Below are 20,637 nucleotides of genomic sequence, written 5' to 3'. Positions count from 1 at the left end.
TTGTTAGGGAAATTATATATTATCAGACAACATTATTTGATAGATGTGTTTTTTTTACCTACTTACTTGAACTATTATACTTAAATCAACTATTGTTCTAGGCGTAGAGTCAGGCAACGCACGGCGCGAATTTCTCGCATACTGCCTTTCTTTACTGCGAGCTCATAGTGCGGAGCACGCAGAACAACTGCCCGTGCTGGATGTTGCGGCGCTCAAGCACGTGGCCTACGTACTGGACGCACTGGTCTACTACATGCGAGCCGCGCAGCCACAACCGCATCATCATCAGCACCTGTGGACAGCGGTATGTGCTTTTTATAACAGGTTTTGTTCGAACTAATCGTTTGGAGCACAAACACACACAGACACACACACACACACAAGCATGCATGCACCCATCCACATAAGCACGCACCCACCCACATACATACATACCAAACACGCACGCATGCACACTGCCATCCACTCACGCACGCTCGCGCGCACGCACGTTCTCACGCACACGCAGACACCCACACACATACACACAAAGCATTATTTATAATATTAGCATGTTTATAATATTTTATTATGTTGATGGACAACCCAATTCTAAGTATATATGCTTTTTGGTCCAGGATGAGAATGAGAACGAGGAAGGAGAAGAAGAAATGGTAGTGGGCGGTGGAGCGGCCGCTGAGTCGGACGGCGAGGGAGAGAGCGCTCGCGGCCGCACGCACGCCTTCTTCCAACGATCCGATTCCACGTTGTGTTTGGGATGCCCACCGCCGGATCCGTTCAACAGTGAGTGTAAATAGAAAAAAATCGCATTAATTTCAGTATTCATTACAGTTTTATGATAAAGAAGGCTGACGACAGGGCCTGTTAGTACTTATTAGGGAAGATCTATGTACAACGGATGTCCACAGGCTATGTGATGATTTACAATTTTACATATCTAGTTTTTCTTTACTGCACAAAATAAGCATTTTTTCCTAGTTAACCTTATGGTATGCATTAAAGACATAGAAAAAGTAAATAGAAAACAAACGTGTGCGGTTGTGATTTCAACAGCATTTTCTTACGCATAATAACGAAAAGAGCACTTAAAACAAAATGTATTCCACAGTGACGATGCAAGACGCGCTACCGTTAGCAGACCAGCCGCAGCTATTGCAACCCAACGCTCGCCGCGAGGAACTCTTCGGGATGCCGCGACAACCCGTCACCGTCCCGGCCTCTGGAGAAGGACCACCCGGTGTCAATAACCCACTAGAAGGTAGAGTAGAACATAGTATACAATTTTATTTTTCGTCATTTTTGCTTGATTTTTTTCAAGGACACATTATATGAGTGTATGATCTACTATGTATTTTTGTTATAAAAGTACTTTTTTCCAATTTGTATTTTGTTGATATTTGTCACTTACCCTTTGCAATAGAAACTAACTCGAATATTGGCTTTGTTCATAAACTGAGAATTTTCTCGTCTTTCATTTGATCATACAACGAATCAATTGACACCTCATTCCTCCGCCCAGTAGTTTAGGCGCTACGGTGATACACACAGAATCTGGATACAAACATACATATATAGACTGCTAAAATCGTAACCCTTCCTTTTGGCTTTGCCGTAGTCGGGTAAAAAAATTGAAATTATAAAACTTATAAAATTGTTCAACAGTGGTACCAAGAAGACTAGGCCTGTCAAGCCGCGGCGCTGAGCGCGGTTGGTCCCCGCCCGCGCGCCCGGCGTCGGCCCCGCCCACTCACAGTCACACCTTGACGAGAGACGAACCACAGGTAAACAGATCTGCCTCCCGATTGTGTAAGAAAAACGTATTCATCATTGATTGAATTCCCTGTTCACATATTTTCAAAGCCAATCGAGGAGAATTTGCTACCGATTTCGATTACGATGAATACGTTTTTCTTACACAAACGGGGGTTGATCATCCTGCGTGTTCTTACTAAAAATATATATATATATATATGTAGTCTAGTTTGCGCACCATCACGTTTATATTGTGTGTGTGTTTATGCAATGGTTGTCTGGGCGAGATCGCTATTAGCGAAGTTCTGCCCCTAGTTTTGAATTTTTCTTCTGTGTATCCTTTCAAATACACTTATATGTATCCTTTCATAATATTACTAAAGATTTTTACTAATGATAAATATGTAAATGATTTATTTATCAACTTTTTTAGGATCTCTCCTGTGCTAAGGATCCTGTTACAAAGATGGACATTGACACAGATGATGAATATGTATCTGATTCAGATTCAAACGAAGCTAGACAGATACATAGGAAAAAGCATCATAGGTAAGTTTTTAATGGATGAACAATTAAATTATTTAACATTGGATTTTGAAAAATATATTTAACTAGAGAAACATCTTAAAGTAGTGCCATTGTACTGCACAGTTATTATAAATTTGTTCTTGCTCTAAATCAATTGGTACTATTACAAGTTTACTACTACAAATTTCGTAAAAACGGTTGGACCATGAAAAGTTAGTGGACAGATATACACACTTTAGCATTTTTAATATTGGTATGGATGAAGATAACTTTTGTTTTGTTCAGGCATCCACATGCCAGCACACTGAATCACCACGAGCCGAGTACGTCCGCATCAGAGTTCCACACCCTAGTCGACACCGCTTGTTCCATCATCGAGGCGCCACATCAACAGACCGTGTCCCCTGTACCTGGTAAAACTATAGAGTATAATATTATGATTCATCACATATACAGGGTGGTCAAAAAGTCGTGGATCAAACGAAATAGGGAGATAGAGGAGGTCATTTCCAGCAAAAAAAAATTCTACAGCATGGCCATATTTAAATTGCCCTAAGAGTTATGAATATTTTTGGGTTTTTTAACAAAATACCAGATTCTCTTACAATTAGACTAATTAAAAAAAAATGAGATAAAAAACAATAAAACAAACGATGTTGTGTCATTACTAGATAATGTATCAGCACTACAAACCTTCTATTGCGGCTCTGGCTACCAAATTACAAGAGCAATTAATTTTTTTCCAAAATTTTTAAAGCGTTACCAAAAATTAAATGTCACTTTAAAAGCGCACTGTGAAAAAAAAATGTACTACGGAAAATTGACCCTGTATCAGAAAAACTTGCTGATTTAATGCCAATTTAAATGAGGTATAACACATTACCCTTTGTTTCGTAATTCTGGTATTATAATCGTTTTTTCATATCAAGGTGCAAATTTCAGTAGATTAGTTTAATTCAAAATAATTTTGAAGATTATCATGCTGCTAGTTAAACTGCTAGTTTTTTATACGTTGGAATGCTAGAAACATCACTGTGCTTGTCACACTTAAAATTTGTGAAAAGAACAGAAACTCTTCACTACCACTACGTGCCAGAACTACCCAGAACGCCCGTCTTGCAAGTAGTTCATCTTTTCTAGGAAACAAAAGGATAGAGAAACTATGCCTCTCGTTCGCACTAATCATCCTTTCTATTTGCATTGTTGGAATAAGGAAGGATGTGAAAGAGAGGCATAGTTTCTTTATCCTTTTGTTTCCTAGAAAAGAAGGCGTTCTGGGTAGTTCTGGCACGTGGTGGTAGTGAAGAGTTTTTGTTCGTTTCACAAATTTTAAGTGTGACAAGCACAGTGATGTTTCTAGCATTCCAACGTATAAAAAACTAGCAGTTTAACTAGCAGCATGATAATCTTCAAAATTATTTTGAATTAAACTAATCTACTGAAATTTGCACCTTGATATGAAAAAACGATTATAATACCAGAATTACGAAACAAAGGGTAATGTGTTATACCTCATTTAAATTGGCATTAAATCAGCAAGTTTTTCTGATACAGGGTCACTTTTCCGTAGTACATTTTTTTTTCACAGTGCGCTTTTAAAGTGACATTTAATTTTTGGTAACGCTTTAAAAATTTTGGAAAAAAATTAATTGCTCTTGTAATTTGGTAGCCAGAGCCTCAATAGAAGGTTTGTAGTGCTGATACATTATCTAGTAATGACACAACATCGTTTGTTTTATTGTTTTTTATCTCATTTTTTTTTAATTAGTCTAATTGTAAGAGAATCTGGTATTTTGTTAAAAAACCCAAAAATATTCATAACTCTTAGGGCAATTTAAATATGGCCATGCTGTAGAATTTTTTTTTGCTGGAAATGACCTCCTCTCTCTCCCTATTTCGTTTGATCCACGACTTTTTGACCACCCTGTATATTATGATACAACCCATCGCCGGGTCAATACTGATCACGGGTCTCGTCTCTGAATGAGAAGGGTGTGGCCATAGTCCACCACGCTGGTTCAGTGCGGATTGGCAGACTTCACACGCCTTTGAGAACATTATGGAGAACTCTCAGATATGCAGGTTTCCTCGCGATATTTTTCTTCAGGCAAGCGATATTTAATTTCTTAAAACGCACATACCTTCGAAAAGTTAGAGGTGCGTAACCAGGATCGTACCCCCGACCTCCCATATAGAAAGCGGACATCTTAGCCACAAGGCACGGCTTTTTATATTGTAACCAAACTAAATATGTAGCAATAAAATAATACTTATGCATTCACAAGAACTGAGACTTGAGCCAGGAGTTGTCACAGTACAATGTACAATGTACGGTGTGTTGAAGGCGGGTCACGGGCGAGGTAAAATGACACCCAGATTGGTATATCCAATCTGGGTGTCATTTTACCTCGCCACCTTTATTCTTGATAGAATAGAATTACAATGGGTTTTTGTAAAGGGTGGGTATGGGTTTGGGGTTTTGTAGTCTACACTACTATGTCATGATGTCATCTCACTGACGCTTATTTATACTCGGCTGGGCTCGCTTGGTCACGTGACGCAAGAAATATACCTACCTATATGCACCTTCTTTGCCTATCGCGTAAATTCTCATTTCTTATAATATATCGCTTTCTCTCATATGAGATCGGGAGTCGCCAGCAGATCACACCTGGTCACGTGACTAAGTGAGCCACGCCTGAATACATGTACTATGAAATATTTTGTTAAATAGGTCCAAGCAGTTCAATGTCGGCGCAAGAGCCGCGCGCGTCGTCGTCGCGCAGTCCGGGCAAGAGCGTTATTGTACGTGCTGTAAGTCACTCCGCTTTTTTGGGGGACTTTTTCTTAACAAAATTACACCCAACCTTCTTCAATTGGAAACCTGTACTAAACATTGCTTTTGACATTATGGGTGTTGACTCAGTAAGTACACAAATCTCTCTGAACTAAAAGGTCTAATAAATAGTGCTATCTTTGTTTCCCGCCGGGATCATTATGAAAAGAATACCACTATTTTAATATTTAAGCTGTTGTGAATAGCAAGCACTACTTTTAGACCTGTGAAAGATTTATGTGCAACTTATTCCTCAATCAGTGTTGATACTTTTGATATTTATTTATTTAAATTCAAGGAAACCATATTTTGTATTTCATAAAAGCTATGAGAGCCAGAGTGGCCAAATTGGTTTTTTTTCAGTGATTTTAATTATTAGAAAATTGCGAACTGGCAAAAGTCATATCGCTATAGCCTAAACAAATTGTGACTTACCTTTCCAGTTGGTTTAAAGCAATTTTATTATAGTGTATCAATTCTGAAAGAAAATCAGGCTGCTTTGGCTCTCATGGCCTTAAATATAATCTCTTTTTTTTTTAAATGCCTTATTTAAATTGGATCATTAGATATGAGGAAAGGCAGTATTATTTGACATTGTAGGTTTAACAGAGTGGTGAGAGAGATACATAAATATTTAAAAATAATTATTTTTAGGGTGAATTGTTAAGTGCGGCTGACCCATTAGAATCGCAAGAAATATCTGCTCATGTCACAGTAGAGACAACTGGATTACCACTAGCCCCCGCACTGCCACCACAAGTACTTAATGCGCCGGCTCAACCGTGAGTATATAATATTATGACTTCTATAAACAATCAATACTAATATTATAAATATTGAAGTTTGTCTGTCTTGGTACCTGCAGATTGTATTGCGGAAATAGATGCGCCTACCTTTTATCCCAGGAAATGCGAAAAGTATTTGACAGCATGTTTTGGTCAGTAGCTTGCTTACCAAACAAACTTATTTTTGACAGTACTTATCAAAAAATGAGTACATATGTTTTGGTTGATGAGTACATATTTACAAAAAGTTATCAAAATAATTACTTGAACTATATATGCTGACGTTTTGTAGCTGACCATTTCAATAGCCAATTTAACTATTGTATTGGTCTGCATTAACCTTTTTTAGTATTGCCTATGTTATAAACAGTCGTGCGTGTCCGTCGCTCGGCGCGTCCGTGTCGCACGACTTGCTACTGGGTCGATGGCGGCTGTCTTTGGATTTGTTCGGGCGAGTTTTCACCGAAGATGTCGGGCTCGAACCTGGTTCCGTGGTCGCCGAGCTTGGGGGATTTCCCGTCAAGGAGGTCAAGTTCCGACGAGACATGGAAAAGTTGAGGAATTCCCAGCAGAGGGACTTGACACTGCACAAGGTAACACCATTATAAATTATACTTCTTTTATATACAATAGTCTTGATATTGAAATCATATAGGTACCACGAAATATTCAAAAACGTAAATCCACATGGAAGAAGCCGTGGTTATTATTTAATAATAATATTAATTTATATAACGAGGACGATGCGCCCCAGCACAAGCGGGTTTTTTTTTATATAATGAAATAGCGAGAAAACGAGCAGACGGGTCACCTGATGTTAACTGATTACCACCGCCCATGGACATTTGCAGCACCAGAGGTACCGCCGATGCGATGCCTTCCTTTCATGAATTTGTTGGTCCGCCCCTTGATTAAGCCCACTTTGTAATCTAGTGGGAACAAAATTTTTGGTTGCATTTTTGCTATTAATGAATGATCTGTTTTGTAGATGGAGCGTGATCGTGCCAAACTGCTCCAACAAACGTTCGCAGAGCTAAACAGCGCATTCGCGGGACAGAACCGGCGCGCGCACAGCGCTCAGCCACCGCTCGCAGTCAACAGGGTGAAGGTGACCTTCCGTGACGAGCCCGGCGAGGGCAGCGGTGTCGCGCGCTCCTTCTACACCAGCGTCGCCGAGGTCAGTCTATATCCAGCTCGTTTATATTTAACGCCCATTATGGCGCATTTACATTAGGTGCATCTAACTGTTAATCATTAGTTGACGTATTCGGCCACCGACTTAATGTAAATTACTGAGCATGTCGGTCTTATTACAATGCAGAACTATCGTGCCCATTTTAGCGAAGACGCGACTTAAAACTACTACACTTATCTCTGCTATCTAATGTACAGAGTGAAACAAATTCACTTGTACTCCGTATCAAAAGTCCTTGTCCAACCTAGAAGCATAAGCTAGTTCCTTATATTTTGTTTAATAGGATTCTGCCAACAAATTATATTGTTTGCAATATATATTATATTCCATTCTTGTTAAGGTTTTATTTCATAAGTATTTTGTCCCCAGGCATTGCTAGCAAACGAAAAGCTTCCACCGTTAGAAACTACGACAGGCAGTGGCAGCAACAACAGCACCACCAATGGCACTTCGGGCTCGGCCGGTACCGCCGCCGGTGGAGCGAGTAACAATAGTGGAACAAGGTATGTTTAACATTAAAAATGTTCAATTATCTTATAACTTGCTTAATAAATAAAGCAATTCGTCACATTTATAAGTTTGTATTTTGTAACATTCAAACTATGTATGCAGTTCGGCGTATTGTTAGCATACCAAAAATGTGTATTAAAACTACCCAAAAGGACTGATTGTTCATGTATTTTCAAATATTTTAAAAATAGTACAAGACCAGTTTTCATAAGTTTAAAACAATTATTGTAAATTATTTTAAAAAAATGAGTACTAGTTCACCGAAAGAATTATTATTGTTAAATTTCTGAAATATGACTGTTTTCTTGAATAAATTTGTTTATTGTTTCCTCGCATCGGACTGGGCGAACAAAGTCTGGAGAAAGGATAGACCTTAAAAGACGTAATCCCGTACAAATAGGCCATATCAGAAATAACTAAATGATAAAGAACAGGCTAATCCTATTGTACAGGAGCGGAGCGGGCAGGGCTCGTGCGAAGGACAACGCGCGGCGTGCGCCCGGCCGCCCCGCGCCGCGCCCGCCCACCGTGCGTGAACCGCGCAGAGTGCTCAGTGTGGACGCCAGGCCATACTCGCCGCAGGTATTTATTTACTGCTCAATTAAAATTCCATATCACACCAGGGTATAGTCACCGAATACTTACTATTACTAAGAACCGCCACTCACATCCCGGTCCCCCAGCGATGCTCAGCCCTACTGGCGCCGCAATAAATATCCATACGAATCGAGTGTGGGGGTAGGCCGGTATTATGATTTAAACTTCATTTCATTGATATTAAATGTACTTATGTACAGGCTGCCCCTGGAACCGAAGGCGCGGGCTACAGTGGAGACAGGCCCGGAGGACACAATGAGCATCTCACCTTGCACCAAGCACAACTTGGTGAACGTTTGTATCCTAAGGTGAGACATTTATCTTTTGCCTTTTTTTGCTCATTTTTTTTTAATTAATCTGTTGTAGTCCAAAGCCTGAAAATTTGTTAGAAGAAGCAAAAATTTTAACCCTTACCTTGGCTAGTTTGAAAGAAGATAGTAGAAGAAGCAAAAGTTTTGACCCAGTTGCCTAAGCTAATCGTGATGTGTCAACATTTCGATTTAGGACTATTACAAATTATCCATACTTAATGTTATAAATGTGAGAGCGTATTTGTTTGTCTGCTTGCTGGTTTCACTACCCACTTGTTTTGACGAACCAACGATTTTGACGAACTTTGGGAGAAACATACTCAGCAGTAAACCAGTGATGGATTAATAATCATGATGATGGTGATTTGTTTAGGTACACTCCTTGCATCCGACGTTCGCGGGCAAGATTACGGGTATGCTGCTGGAATTGACGCCGGCGCAGCTGCTGGTACTGCTGGCCAGCGAGGACGCGCTGCGGCAGAAAGTCCGTGAGGCCATGGATCTCATCGTCATGCATCCTTCAGAAGCTATATTAGGTAATAAAAACTACATTACTCTCGTTGTAATCAATCCTTTTTAATTAATTCTTGCTAAAAATAAAATATTGTGTCGGGTGAAATTATGATGTGACTAAATGTTATGTCGGTGGTCAGATCTGGACGTGTTCTCGCTGTCGGAGCGCGGCGCGGGCGGCGGCGCGAGCGCGGGCGGCACGGCGGGGGCGGGTGCGGCCGCTGCGCCCGACGACGCCGCGCCGCTGTTCTACTCGCCCGGCAAGCGTGGCTACTACTCGCCGCGCCAGGGCCGCGCCACGCCTGAGCGGATCAACGCCTTCCGGAACGTCGGCAGGTGAGTACCCCGTGGAAATTAACAAGGCCGCCGACAATTTTTTTTACACATAAATAGCGAGTAAGCAAGCAGGCGAGTCGCATGAACATTTGCAGCACCACCAATGCGATTCCGGCTTTTCAGGAATTCTTTGATTCCCGCCTTGAATAACCCCTATGTTGAAATACAATGTTCCATAAATTACTAAGACCAAGAATTCTAAAGCTGAACAAAAAAATTGTGGGCTGTGCTTACAATAGTGTCATGCTGATTTTGACAGCATAGAACAAACTTAAACTATCGTGAGTGATTTCCATTATAAGTAGAATATTTACATTATAATATTATGTATAGTAAGATAGTCGGATAGTCGGGTGATAGTAGATCAACTAATTACGTGAGTATAGCCGTAACTTACTATATTCAAAGAACACGATTTATAGCCCTTGGATAGGTATTAAGTACTACTGTTAATATAACAACCCTGAAGATTACAATGAAGAGAAAGCTACATTATAACAAAGAATAATGATTATTCTCACAGAATCATCGGCCTTTGTCTACTGCAAAACGAACTATGTCCTATGTTCCTGAACCGACACGTGCTGAAGTATATCCTGGGGCGGCCGGTGCGGTTCCACGACCTGGCTTTCTTCGACCCCGTGGTGTACGAGAGCCTGCGACAGCTCGTAGTGGACGCCGAGACCGGAGATTCACATTCGCTTTTCGTCGCTCTTGATCTCAACTTTAGGTAAGTCCTCCTAATAAAGTAAGTACGTACTTAAAATACATTTTAAGTACGTACGTAAGTACATTTTAAGATTTGTTTTGTGCCAAAGTAGGTGTTTTACCGATCCCTATGTGATTATCACATTATAAACTACTACTTTTTAATTACTACAAAAATTTTAAGGATGACTATTTATATTATTTCTTACTTATAGTTTGGAAATGTGCGAAGAGGAAGGTGGTGGGTGCGTGGAGTTGGTGCCGGGCGGACGTGAGATGGAGGTGACAGCGCTCAACGTATACGACTACGTGCGGAAGTACGCACAGCACCGCATGCTGCTGTCTCAGGAGAAAGCATTAGAGGTACTTCTTTACTTAACTACAATAGTCTTACTTCTAGTACCTAGTTGTCCTTCCAATTATTACTTGGCCGCAATTGCTTTATTTCCGGCACTACCCTTACTGCGGCAGCCAAACTGGAAGGACTGGTGGAAGGCTTCGGTCGTGGCTAGTTACCATCCTGCTGGAAAAGCTGTGTCACCAAGCGATTTTGCGTTCCGGTACGATGCCGTGTAGAAACCAAGGGGTATGGGTTTAATAAAAACTACTATACCCCTTCCAGGTTAGCCCACTTCCATCTTAGACTGCTCTCACTTACTCACCAGGTGAGTTTGCAGTCAAGGGCTAACTTGTATGTATCTGACTAACAGAACAAAAGTTATTTGCCAAAATCGTAATTGCAATAAAACCTTTTCACAGGCCATGCGAGTGGGCGTCCTCGACGTTCTACCAGAATCTGCTTTGGAAGGTTTAACGGCGGAAGACTTGCGGCTGCTACTAAACGGCGTAGGCGACATCAACGTGGCCGCTTTAGTATCGTACACAAGCTTCAACGACGAAAGCGGTGAACCTTCAGAGAGGCTGGCACGTTTCAAGCGGTGGCTTTGGGCTATTGTAGATAAAATGACACATTTAGAAAGACAAGACTTGGTAAGTGAACATTTTGAGTATATGTAGACCATGTTAAACAGAAAACATGCATTCGTACCTCCGTACGAATTTCGTTAGGAACATCAGTTTAACTGTAAACAGCTTATAGAAAGAGGCACACTTTGTATAAGCATTGAAAAAGTATAGATTTAATTTTAGACTATAATATGATCCATGGTGAAGGAAAACATTGTGAGGAAACCTTTATGCCTGAGACTTATCCATCATTTTCTCAAGGGTGTTTGCAGTCTGCTAATCTGTACTGGGCTAGTGTGGCAGATTATCGCATAAATCCTTCCCATTCTGTGAGAAGGCCCATCGTCAGTAGTGGGCCGGCGATGGGATGATCATGATTTAGATACCCATTATTAATACCGGTAAAAGTAACAATACTTATATAATAATGATTATGCACATATTCTTATCGTTACTAAAGTAACGAATGTTATATTTTATCACTAACAATAAAAATTTTACGTTAATCGTGATACGATTACTTTTTTTTATCGTAATCGACATGTTATTAAAAAAATAGCTGATACCCGCGACTTCGTTCGCGTGGATTTACGTTTTCCAAAATCCCGCGGGAACTCTTTGATTTCCGGGATAAAAAATAGCTATGTGTTAATCCAGGGTATAATCGATCACCATTCCCAGCCAAATTCGTCCAGTAGTTTTTGCGAAAGTGTGGATGTTTGTTAATATCCACACTTTCACATTTATAATATTACTAGAGGATGCCCGCGGCTTCGCCCGCGTGGAACTTCGGTTTTTTAAAATCCCGGTGGAACTCTATGATTTTCCGGGATAAAAAGTCGCCTATCTCCTTCCCCGGGATGTATGGCCATGTCTGTACCAAATTTCATTAAAATCGGTTCAGCGGTTGTACCGTGAAAACGTAGCAGACAGACACTTTCGCATTTATAATATTAGGATGGATTAGGATAAGGATATGCAGTAACGATAAGGCTGGATTGTAGGTGTATTTCTGGACGGGGTCGCCGGCGCTGCCCGCGTCGGAGGAGGGCTTCCAGCCCATGCCGTCGGTCACCATCCGGCCCGCCGACGACGCGCACCTGCCCACCGCCAACACGTGCATCTCTCGCCTCTACATACCGCTGTACTCCTCGCGACACGTGCTCAAGCATAAATTATTACTCGCAATCAAAACTAAAAACTTTGGCTTTGTGTGAAAATGCTCCTAGGCAGTGACTACGTATTTCATTAAATTAGGTGTAAGTTCAGTCATTTGAGACTGCCGTTATATTCTATCCGTGTTAGTTTCACCGTTTTACGGTACCGTACGTCTGTATTTATAAAACGCCATAAAATAACCTAGGTCGAAAAAATGTTAGCACTAGTTTCATACTTATGTATGAATTTGTATTCCTATGATGAATATGACTGAAAACTCTATCTATATTTATTATGTGACTGGGGTTAATTTGACTGAATAGTTATATTCAATTGCAATAACTAAAATGTTTTGAAAGATGGCCCCATAAATATTGGAGAGCACAAGTACATAGTAACAATTTAAACTAGATCTTATAAAGAACTTAGGTTTAATTTCGAAACAAGTGTAAATTGTGGTCATATACTAAAATAGTTATTCAGTTGTATAATAGCGGCCGACGTACGCGTCCTTTACAACGACGTATTCTGTCTGTTTCATTGATTACTTCTGATTGCATATATATAATGTACATGGGGAAGAGCAGCGATGTTTTATAAACACTTTTGGTAATAAATAACTAAAACATGTTACTTTCACTCTTTTTTTTTCTAAAATGTTCTTTTATATATTAGTAATTATACTTATTTTTATTTGGAGCCAGTCTATATAATAATTATGTTATATCTGCATTTGTTTTATTTCAACTTTATTTGTTTAGCCCAATTATTAAGATCCATCTATATGTTAAAATGATTAATTACAAGCTTGTTAAATAAATAAATAATATCAGAGTTTAAATGGGGTATATTCTGCTAAATTGATGTTTGGAAATACTGGGCAGTGGCGATGGTTGCCATTTGAAGTGGATATATTGTGATAAAGGAGGAAGTATTATGCGCCTCAATCTCTAAATTTTAAGGATTCTAATTGATTAGATTTTCCTTTGACTAGTTGTATTTATTAAGGTTCATAATAAATATTTCTCAAAACGCTTACATTGTAGTTTCCTTCATAGTTTGTATCATCTCCAAAACACCCAACTGATAAAATTAAATAAGCCCATATTTAGACATATTTCATCATGCGGGTTCCGTGGCCGAGGGGGTGCCAACGGGACCCTTTTACCAAGCCTGCACTGTCCATCTAATTGTCATGCTGTATTTCGTGAATCGTAAAGGCCGGCGTACATATGGCGGAGCGCAACGCAGAGCATGCCCGCGAAGAAGTTTTCTAATCGCGTGACACATTACGCGAATTTCTAACAGCACGCGCGGGACTACGCGCGGATGCGCGAGTATCCGCACGAATGCACAATTGATTTTAGATTTTTCATTGAGGATAATGTCGATAATACTTTGTTAAAAATGCTCTGCGCTGCGCTCCGCCGTATGTGCGCCGGCCCTAACAGGTAGAGAGCTAAGCTGCTGCTGTTCCTGCAATCGATATCAGACGGGAACTGTAAAATGGGAGCGATCACAATAGATCAGCAACGGTCAACGTGACACAGTGGAAATGCTCCGCACAGCCGCCAATCAACAAGAAGAAGAGCTGGTAGAGTTGAATTTCCCCAGAAGTTGTAGTTCAATTGCCGCTATAACAACAAAATAATAAAATTTCAAAATTACTACTATGAAGAAATTATAGTTTTCTTGTACAATGGTATGGAATCCTTTACAGAGTCCGACTCGCACTTGTCTGATTTTTTCAACTATGTTGGTTACAAAATAAGCTCTTTCAGAGCGATTTGTCCCTAAGGGGCGGGACTACATAAGAGGCGACGACTAGTTCTTTCATATCAAATAAAATGTATGTTACCGTCAATGCATATAGGTAATTCAGTCATTTTATAGGATACTTAGTCATTCCATGAAATACCGGGTTTGATTTGCTATCTATCATTGACTATTCCATACATTTCCTAGGCGTTGCATACAGTTCCCAGGCATTCAATATGATTCCTAAATGCTCCTACGAAATGAATAAAATTTGACATTATACTATAGAATTAGTGAATAAATAAACAATGAAACTGCTAATCTGAGAATTATGATGATAATGACAAACGTAACCATGATTGACATGGTTGGCATCATGATTTTCTGTTCACGTTTTATTTTTCAAGATGATGATGATTATGAATTATGATGCTTATAGTGATGATAATGATGATGTTAGTGACTAAAGATCAAGTTTTTCAAATGGACTACGCCAGAAGACTCGCTCCGTCGCTCTTTCATTCGCCTACTCGACCTTCTTTCGCTACAGAGGTCGGCTCGCTTCACTTGCCACCTCCCCCTTTCGCCCCACTCGGCCTCGTATGCTCGCTTTATTCAGGACCTCCTTTGCGAGCTTCTGGCTTTGTGCTTTACAAAAACACTAGGGGGAAGATAGACAAGACCGCATGGAGTTAGGATGCTCAGATTTCGTTCTGGGCCACATTGAGCTCTTATGCATTACTAGATGACAGACAGTCTAACATAATCGCAATTGTATACGAATATTAATACCTGGACACATTTTCCATCCCCAATTTCATATATTTCCGATTGCGGTTTAGCAATTGCATAGAACACCTAGGCAAAGTATGAAAAAAATAATACTTACATACGTTCCTTGAATGTTTTTGGTATCCTATAGAATGCCTAGGCATTCTATGCAGTACCAGATTATACAGATAGCGGGTGACATATTACAAGCATTGGGACACAAGATATTCAGAGGCAGAGTGGCCTACTCTAACCGACCTGTCTGCCGCGCCGGCACCTATTTTGTATCGAATGTAAAATGGGAGCGATCACAATAGATCAGCAACGGTCAACGTGACACAGTGGAAATGCTCCGCACAGCCGCCAATCAACAAGAAGAAGAGCTGGTAGAGTTGAATTTCCCCAGAAGTTGTAGTTCAATTGCCGCTATAACAACAAAATAATAAAATTTCAAAATTACTACTATGAAGAAATTATAGTTTTCTTGTACAATGGTATAGAATCCTTTACAGAGTCCGACTCGCACTTGTCTGATTTTTTCAACTATGTTGGTTACAAAATAAGCTCTTTCAGAGCGATTTGTCCCTAAGGGGCGGGACTACATAAGAGGCGACGACTAGTTCTTTCATATCAAATAAAATGTATGTTACCGTCAATGCATATAGGTAATTCAGTCATTTTATAGGATACTTAGTCATTCCATGAAATACCGGGTTTGATTTGCTATCTATCATTGACTATTCCATACATTTCCTAGGCGTTGCATACAGTTCCCAGGCATTCAATATGATTCCTAAATGCTCCTACGAAATGAATAAAATTTGACATTATACTATAGAATTAGTGAATAAATAAACAATGAAACTGCTAATCTGAGAATTATGATGATAATGACCAACGTAACCATGATTGACATGGTTGGCATCATGATTTTCTGTTCACGTTTTATTTTTCAAGATGATGATGATTATGAATTATGATGCTTATAGTGATGATAATGATGATGTTAGTGACTAAAGATCAAGTTTTTCAAATGGACTACGCCAGAAGACTCGCTCCGTCGCTCTTTCATTCGCCTACTCGACCTTCTTTCGCTACAGAGGTCGGCTCGCTTCACTTGCCACCTCCCCCTTTCGCCCCACTCGGCCTCGTATGCTCGCTTTATTCAGGACCTCCTTTGCGAGCTTCTGGCTTTGTGCTTTACAAAAACACTAGGGGGAAGATAGACAAGACCGCATGGAGTTAGGATGCTCAGATTTCGTTCTGGGCCACATTGAGCTCTTATGCATTACTAGATGACAGACAGTCTAACATAATCGCAATTGTATACGAATATTAATACCTGGACACATTTTCCATCCCCAATTTCATATATTTCCGATTGCGGTTTAGCAATTGCATAGAACACCTAGGCAAAGTATGAAAAAAAATAATACTTACATACGTTCCTTGAATGTTTTTGGTATCCTATAGAATGCCTAGGCATTCTATGCAGTACCAGATTATACAGATAGCGGGTGACATATTACAAGTATTGGGACACAAGATATTCAGAGGCAGAGTGGCCTACTCTAACCGACCTGTCTGCCGCGCCGGCACCTATTTTGTATCGAATGCGCCTAAGTTAAATGGAAAAACATACAAATGTAAAACAGTTTTATTTCAAAACCACTCGTATAAAAATTTCATCATTTGCCTTATTACTATTGTACTTTGGACGCCACATTTAATTCTTTAGACATTTTGTTGAAAACACCATATAATACACAAAGATGACAAATATGTAACATTGCACTTGTTATATCAGTACTGGGGTATGTATTCCAACTAAGTTCTATAAGTGCTAAAATTAAAAATCTCACAATAATGGTATAGTTAGTTGACCATAGAAGATAAGGCAAAGTATGAAAATACCATGAATAGAACTGATAGTGAAGACTTCGTGCACAAACAATACCAATAAAATTGACTAAGAACATGGGCAAGATAAATAATTGTGATAATACATCAAAATTGATGCTGTAGTGTTGCTGCTTCTCTGCTTCCTCACCAGTAGACTTCTTAAGTGCCTTTTTCCCACCTTTTTGTGAAGATTTTTGCAACACAGCCTCAAATGAATTTATAAAATCTTCCTGCTCCTTTGTAAGCTTTTCTTGATTATTCTTTGTACTCATTGCAGTTTTCACATCTTTCTTTAATTTAATTTTTCTTTTACTATCTTGATTCTTGGCATCTATTTGAGGTTGCACTTGACTTTGTACATATTTCAAACGGCAATAACTTTGAAAGTATTTAATACACATAGGTAAGCATATTAACAAAAGCAAAATGTGTATAGATAATAGTGTCAAATGGAAATACAGACTTTCAAACATTTTTATATCTAAAAATCTATAGTTAACTGTCCAAGTATGATTAAAAACTCTCCCCAAGTCAAAACTACCTTTGATGTATGCCATAGGTTCCACTATCAGAAAAGGTAGACCAAGTATTACTTGCACAACACCACAAACCATTAGTTGTATAATAGTGTCTTTAAGTCCAAGGTTTATTATGTAAAAGAAGAATAAAGCAGGTGCATACAACAGAATGTTCATTTTGATTGAGACTGCCAGACTGTAAAATAGACTTCCTAAATACCATTTTGACTCGAGAAAAAAGTTCAGGGATGCATATAAGAATAGTACAGCAACAGGATCATTAAACATTCGTAAAATATGAATAGAATGTATTCTATAGGAAGTTAAAATTGTAATGACTAGCACATATGGTGGGACTTTCCTTGTTTTTATGTAGATCCTAAGGACTAAACTAAGCAATAACAAATATATACCAATAAATATGTACTGAGCTAATTTGATATTTTCACCACGATTGGTAAGAAAATAGAATATGGAGTAAATGTAGACAAAACCTGCTGGATAAACTAAAGGTCCTGTGTCTCCTCGAAGTTTGCTGTAATTAAGTGTTCCGTTTAGAAATCCCTCACATTCTTGCATATATGCTTTCCAGTCAATTTCAGTGTAAGGTACTCTTTCTACTATCAAAATGTTAAGCACCAATTCAGCCACTATGATCAGGAAAGCGACGAAGGGTAATTGGGCAGGATTTACTACAAGGCCTTTAAGATAACTCCACGTAAATAATTTCTTGAGTTCCTGCTGCACTTCCTGAAATTTGCTTTTATTCACCATGGTGGCGGCTGCGGCTATCTAGCTGATAGGTTTTATTTATTGCGTCTAGGTCTATTTCTATTTTTAGATTAGGTCAGTACTCAGTTGTCCCAGACAGGCGCATTCTCTGAGCCAAGAGCTGCATGGTTATTTTCACTATGTACGATAAACGAACGACGAACCGATGAAACGAAGACAAAATGAAAATCGAAAAAAAACACGAAATAGGTATATTATGTATATGTACAACCTAACCTTAAGTTTTGACAATGTTAAATGACAGCTCACAGCCAGCGTTGCCAGATGTATGGCGAGACTGGCGAATGATGGTGCCGCCAGGAGTAAAACATAGTGATTTAAATAATATTCTCTTTGGGCACTGCGGTCGGTTATCTATGGTCGAGCATTAATGTTGGTAGCGCCACCCTATACCTCTATGGCGCCACCCCTATCTGTGGTGTTCGAGGCTAGGGAAAAACCGTATGGACTAAGAGCCCGCGAGGGCCAGACCTTCGTTATTTTATAAAAGCTGAAAGTTTGTGTGCGTATTATCCCCAACACGGGGAAAATTATTATTATATCTACAGCTCCTATACAGCTCATTACGAGGGTCATATTCCAATATTTCCTATTGACAATCCACATCAATGGGGATTTGTGAACTTCTTTTCCACAAACCACCAACTCCTTTATCCATCGATTTTGATGGACAGGCAACTTTGATCCAAATCGATTAGGTACTAACTAGGTACAAGTAGATGGGTGATCGACTTATGGTTTGAAATGACTTTGCTTTTCCCGCGCTATCATTGAAGGTTGCAAAACGTCATACAAATCGGCCGAGAGCCTTTACCTTACTTATAAGTACCTACCTACTTACCTACTAGCACAGTAGTGCTACTAGTAACTAGATAGTCGAAACTCGAAGTGTAGGTAGTAGGTACCTATAATTGGCCCAAAAGGGCCTCACCATGAATCATGATACCTATACCATGATGAGGTTGGCAAAATGGTTTTTACTTTATTGTTGGCTAAATTTCTAACTATAAAACTTTAATGCCCTTGAAAAATTAATTTCAGTGGGTCATGATACCTGTCATCTAATCCCAATTAATGGTGTCCAATAAATCTTTTAGATCTCTTCATAAACCAAGTTTATTATGGTCCACAGAGACTTGATCATCAGTGAGATCTTTTGATAACGAGTAGGTAACTATAAATTCTCGCGATAAGTATTTCCAAAAAACCGGACCAGTGTGAGTTAAACTCGCGTAAAGAGGGTTCCGTAACTAAGATGAATTAGTAAGTTAGTACCCATAATAATATGGAGAGATTTACCATGTTATTAGGAGTTTTCCTTTGGTTTTCCTGTAAAGTATTATTTTTCCATTACAAGTTACTCTGATCTCACCTGGTGGCAGAGGCGGCTCGTGAGATTTGTTCATGGGTGTTCACAAAAAAAAAAAAATCTTGCTTACTAGCAGAATCGAGCGCCTTACGAATATCTTGCCGCCCGATGGATGCCAATTGCACTTCATTTAACATATGTAATCGAGACTGTGAATGTTTCTTTACTTTAATTGATAGATGCGCTAAATCATCAACACCTGTTTCAGTCCATACAGACTCACCAGTACCGCTGACGCCAGATCCAAACACAAGACTCGGGAAACAAAATAATTTGTTGGTATCTTTACAACCGCACAACCACGGTGTTTTAATATATTGTTCAGGTTTAAAAACACGCGTGTAAGTTTTAGTTTTTGCACTACATTTTTGAGTTAGTTGAATTGCAGGACGTGGTGGCCCCTTAGCCTTTAGTTCGAGACGTACCTCTAAAGTCTTTTCACAGTTTTTTATAAAAGACACACTGTATTGTTCCATTTTAACAATAAACAACAACAACAACAACAACAAAAACGCACATAAACAATTTTTCTTATAATTAAACGCTATCTAGATACTCGTACAGTGATTAAGTAACAGCCGTCTTCGCGCGCAAAGTGACTATGAGGTCAGAGATGACCCTATGCCGGGACGTTTCAGTTTTCACAGATTGTTTACATAAAATAGGCAACGCCGCATTATTGACCGTTCGGTATGATCCTTGAGGTTTGTTTTTCTAAGCTGCGAACTCTACGAACTGGCAACGTTGCATAGGAGCGGCGCACCACATTCAGCTAATTTCTCGTACAAAATCTTTTGTTTCACGTGTCGGAGCATGCTGAGCTTTCCCTTTCGCACCCCTTGAGTTCAGTATTGTTTCTTGTATGGAGATTTATTTCATAGGAGCGATGTTGCTGGCGCTCCACTCAGTAGTCGGTACAAGTTTGCCCAAGTATTTAAAAAGGTACTAATTATACTCGTATACATTATATTAGTAGGTAAGTAAGAGAATGTGTTACGATAACCAATTAAGTAGAAATAATAAATTGACTTAAAAAAATATTTTGATACTTGTAAAATTTTGTGGGAGTTCACTGCACCAGCGCACCTTAGAAAGAGCCGCCTGTGCCTGGTGGTAAGTGATGTGATGATACAGTCTAAGATGGTAGCGGGCAAAGGAAGGGGTGTGGCGGTTTCTTATAGGTACACCCTTATCGGTTTATCACGGCGTCCGCGTCGCACCGTAACAATAAATCGCTTGGCTGCATGACAGTAAATAACTGTAATTTCTGTTCAAATTGAAACTTAATTGGTCCATCAGATTCGGAGCACATTGGATGTGACACACAGACAG

General features: G+C 39.5%; 2 protein-coding genes across 12 annotated transcripts in view; one reads left to right on the top strand and one right to left on the bottom strand.

The window, feature by feature from the left end:
• The window catches only part of LOC123864858 (E3 ubiquitin-protein ligase UBR5), a 35,489-nt gene extending 22,256 nt beyond the window's left edge, over nt 1–13,233 (top strand). For 6 of the 11 annotated variants that reach the window (XM_045905563.1, XM_045905565.1, XM_045905558.1 and 3 more), the window contains exons 32-50: nt 102–304; nt 618–783; nt 1,109–1,258; nt 1,663–1,781; nt 2,186–2,301; nt 2,566–2,693; nt 5,015–5,094; nt 5,771–5,898; nt 6,251–6,494; nt 6,890–7,078; nt 7,466–7,599; nt 8,059–8,188; nt 8,404–8,511; nt 8,888–9,050; nt 9,168–9,363; nt 9,887–10,093; nt 10,287–10,434; nt 10,831–11,061; nt 12,042–13,233. In XM_045905563.1, coding sequence (XP_045761519.1) covers nt 102–304; nt 618–783; nt 1,109–1,258; nt 1,663–1,781; nt 2,186–2,301; nt 2,566–2,693; nt 5,015–5,094; nt 5,771–5,898; nt 6,251–6,494; nt 6,890–7,078; nt 7,466–7,599; nt 8,059–8,188; nt 8,404–8,511; nt 8,888–9,050; nt 9,168–9,363; nt 9,887–10,093; nt 10,287–10,434; nt 10,831–11,061; nt 12,042–12,254 — 3,053 coding nt within the window. In that variant the 3' untranslated portion in view covers nt 12,255–13,233. The remainder of the gene's footprint in view (nt 1–101; nt 305–617; nt 784–1,108; nt 1,259–1,662; nt 1,782–2,185; nt 2,302–2,565; nt 2,694–5,014; nt 5,095–5,770; nt 5,899–6,250; nt 6,495–6,889; nt 7,079–7,465; nt 7,600–8,058; nt 8,189–8,403; nt 8,512–8,887; nt 9,051–9,167; nt 9,364–9,886; nt 10,094–10,286; nt 10,435–10,830; nt 11,062–12,041) is intronic. The other 5 variants (XM_045905568.1, XM_045905567.1, XM_045905564.1 and 2 more) reach the window with 3 other exon arrangements.
• A 3,134-nt stretch (nt 13,234–16,367) lies between these two features.
• On the bottom strand, nt 16,368–18,127 carry LOC123864859 (lethal(2)neighbour of tid protein 2). Its single transcript, XM_045905569.1, has one exon. The coding sequence runs from the start codon at nt 17,916–17,918 to the stop codon at nt 16,428–16,430; it is 1,491 nt and encodes a 496-aa protein (XP_045761525.1). The 5' UTR covers nt 17,919–18,127; the 3' UTR covers nt 16,368–16,427.
• Between the last annotated feature and the right edge of the window lie 2,510 nt (nt 18,128–20,637).

The sequence above is a fragment of the Maniola jurtina genome, chromosome 4 (genome assembly GCF_905333055.1).
Source record: "Maniola jurtina chromosome 4, ilManJurt1.1, whole genome shotgun sequence".
NCBI classification, from domain to species: domain Eukaryota; kingdom Metazoa; phylum Arthropoda; class Insecta; order Lepidoptera; family Nymphalidae; genus Maniola; species Maniola jurtina.
Note: the sequence above shows the minus strand (reverse complement) of the source record. Positions and strands in the feature narration are given on the sequence as shown.

Excerpts from the sequence above, each read along its gene's own strand:
- LOC123864859 (XM_045905569.1), bottom strand. The coding sequence starts at position 17,918 with ATGGTGAATAAAAGCAAATTTCAGGAAGTGCAGCAGGAACTCAAGAAA.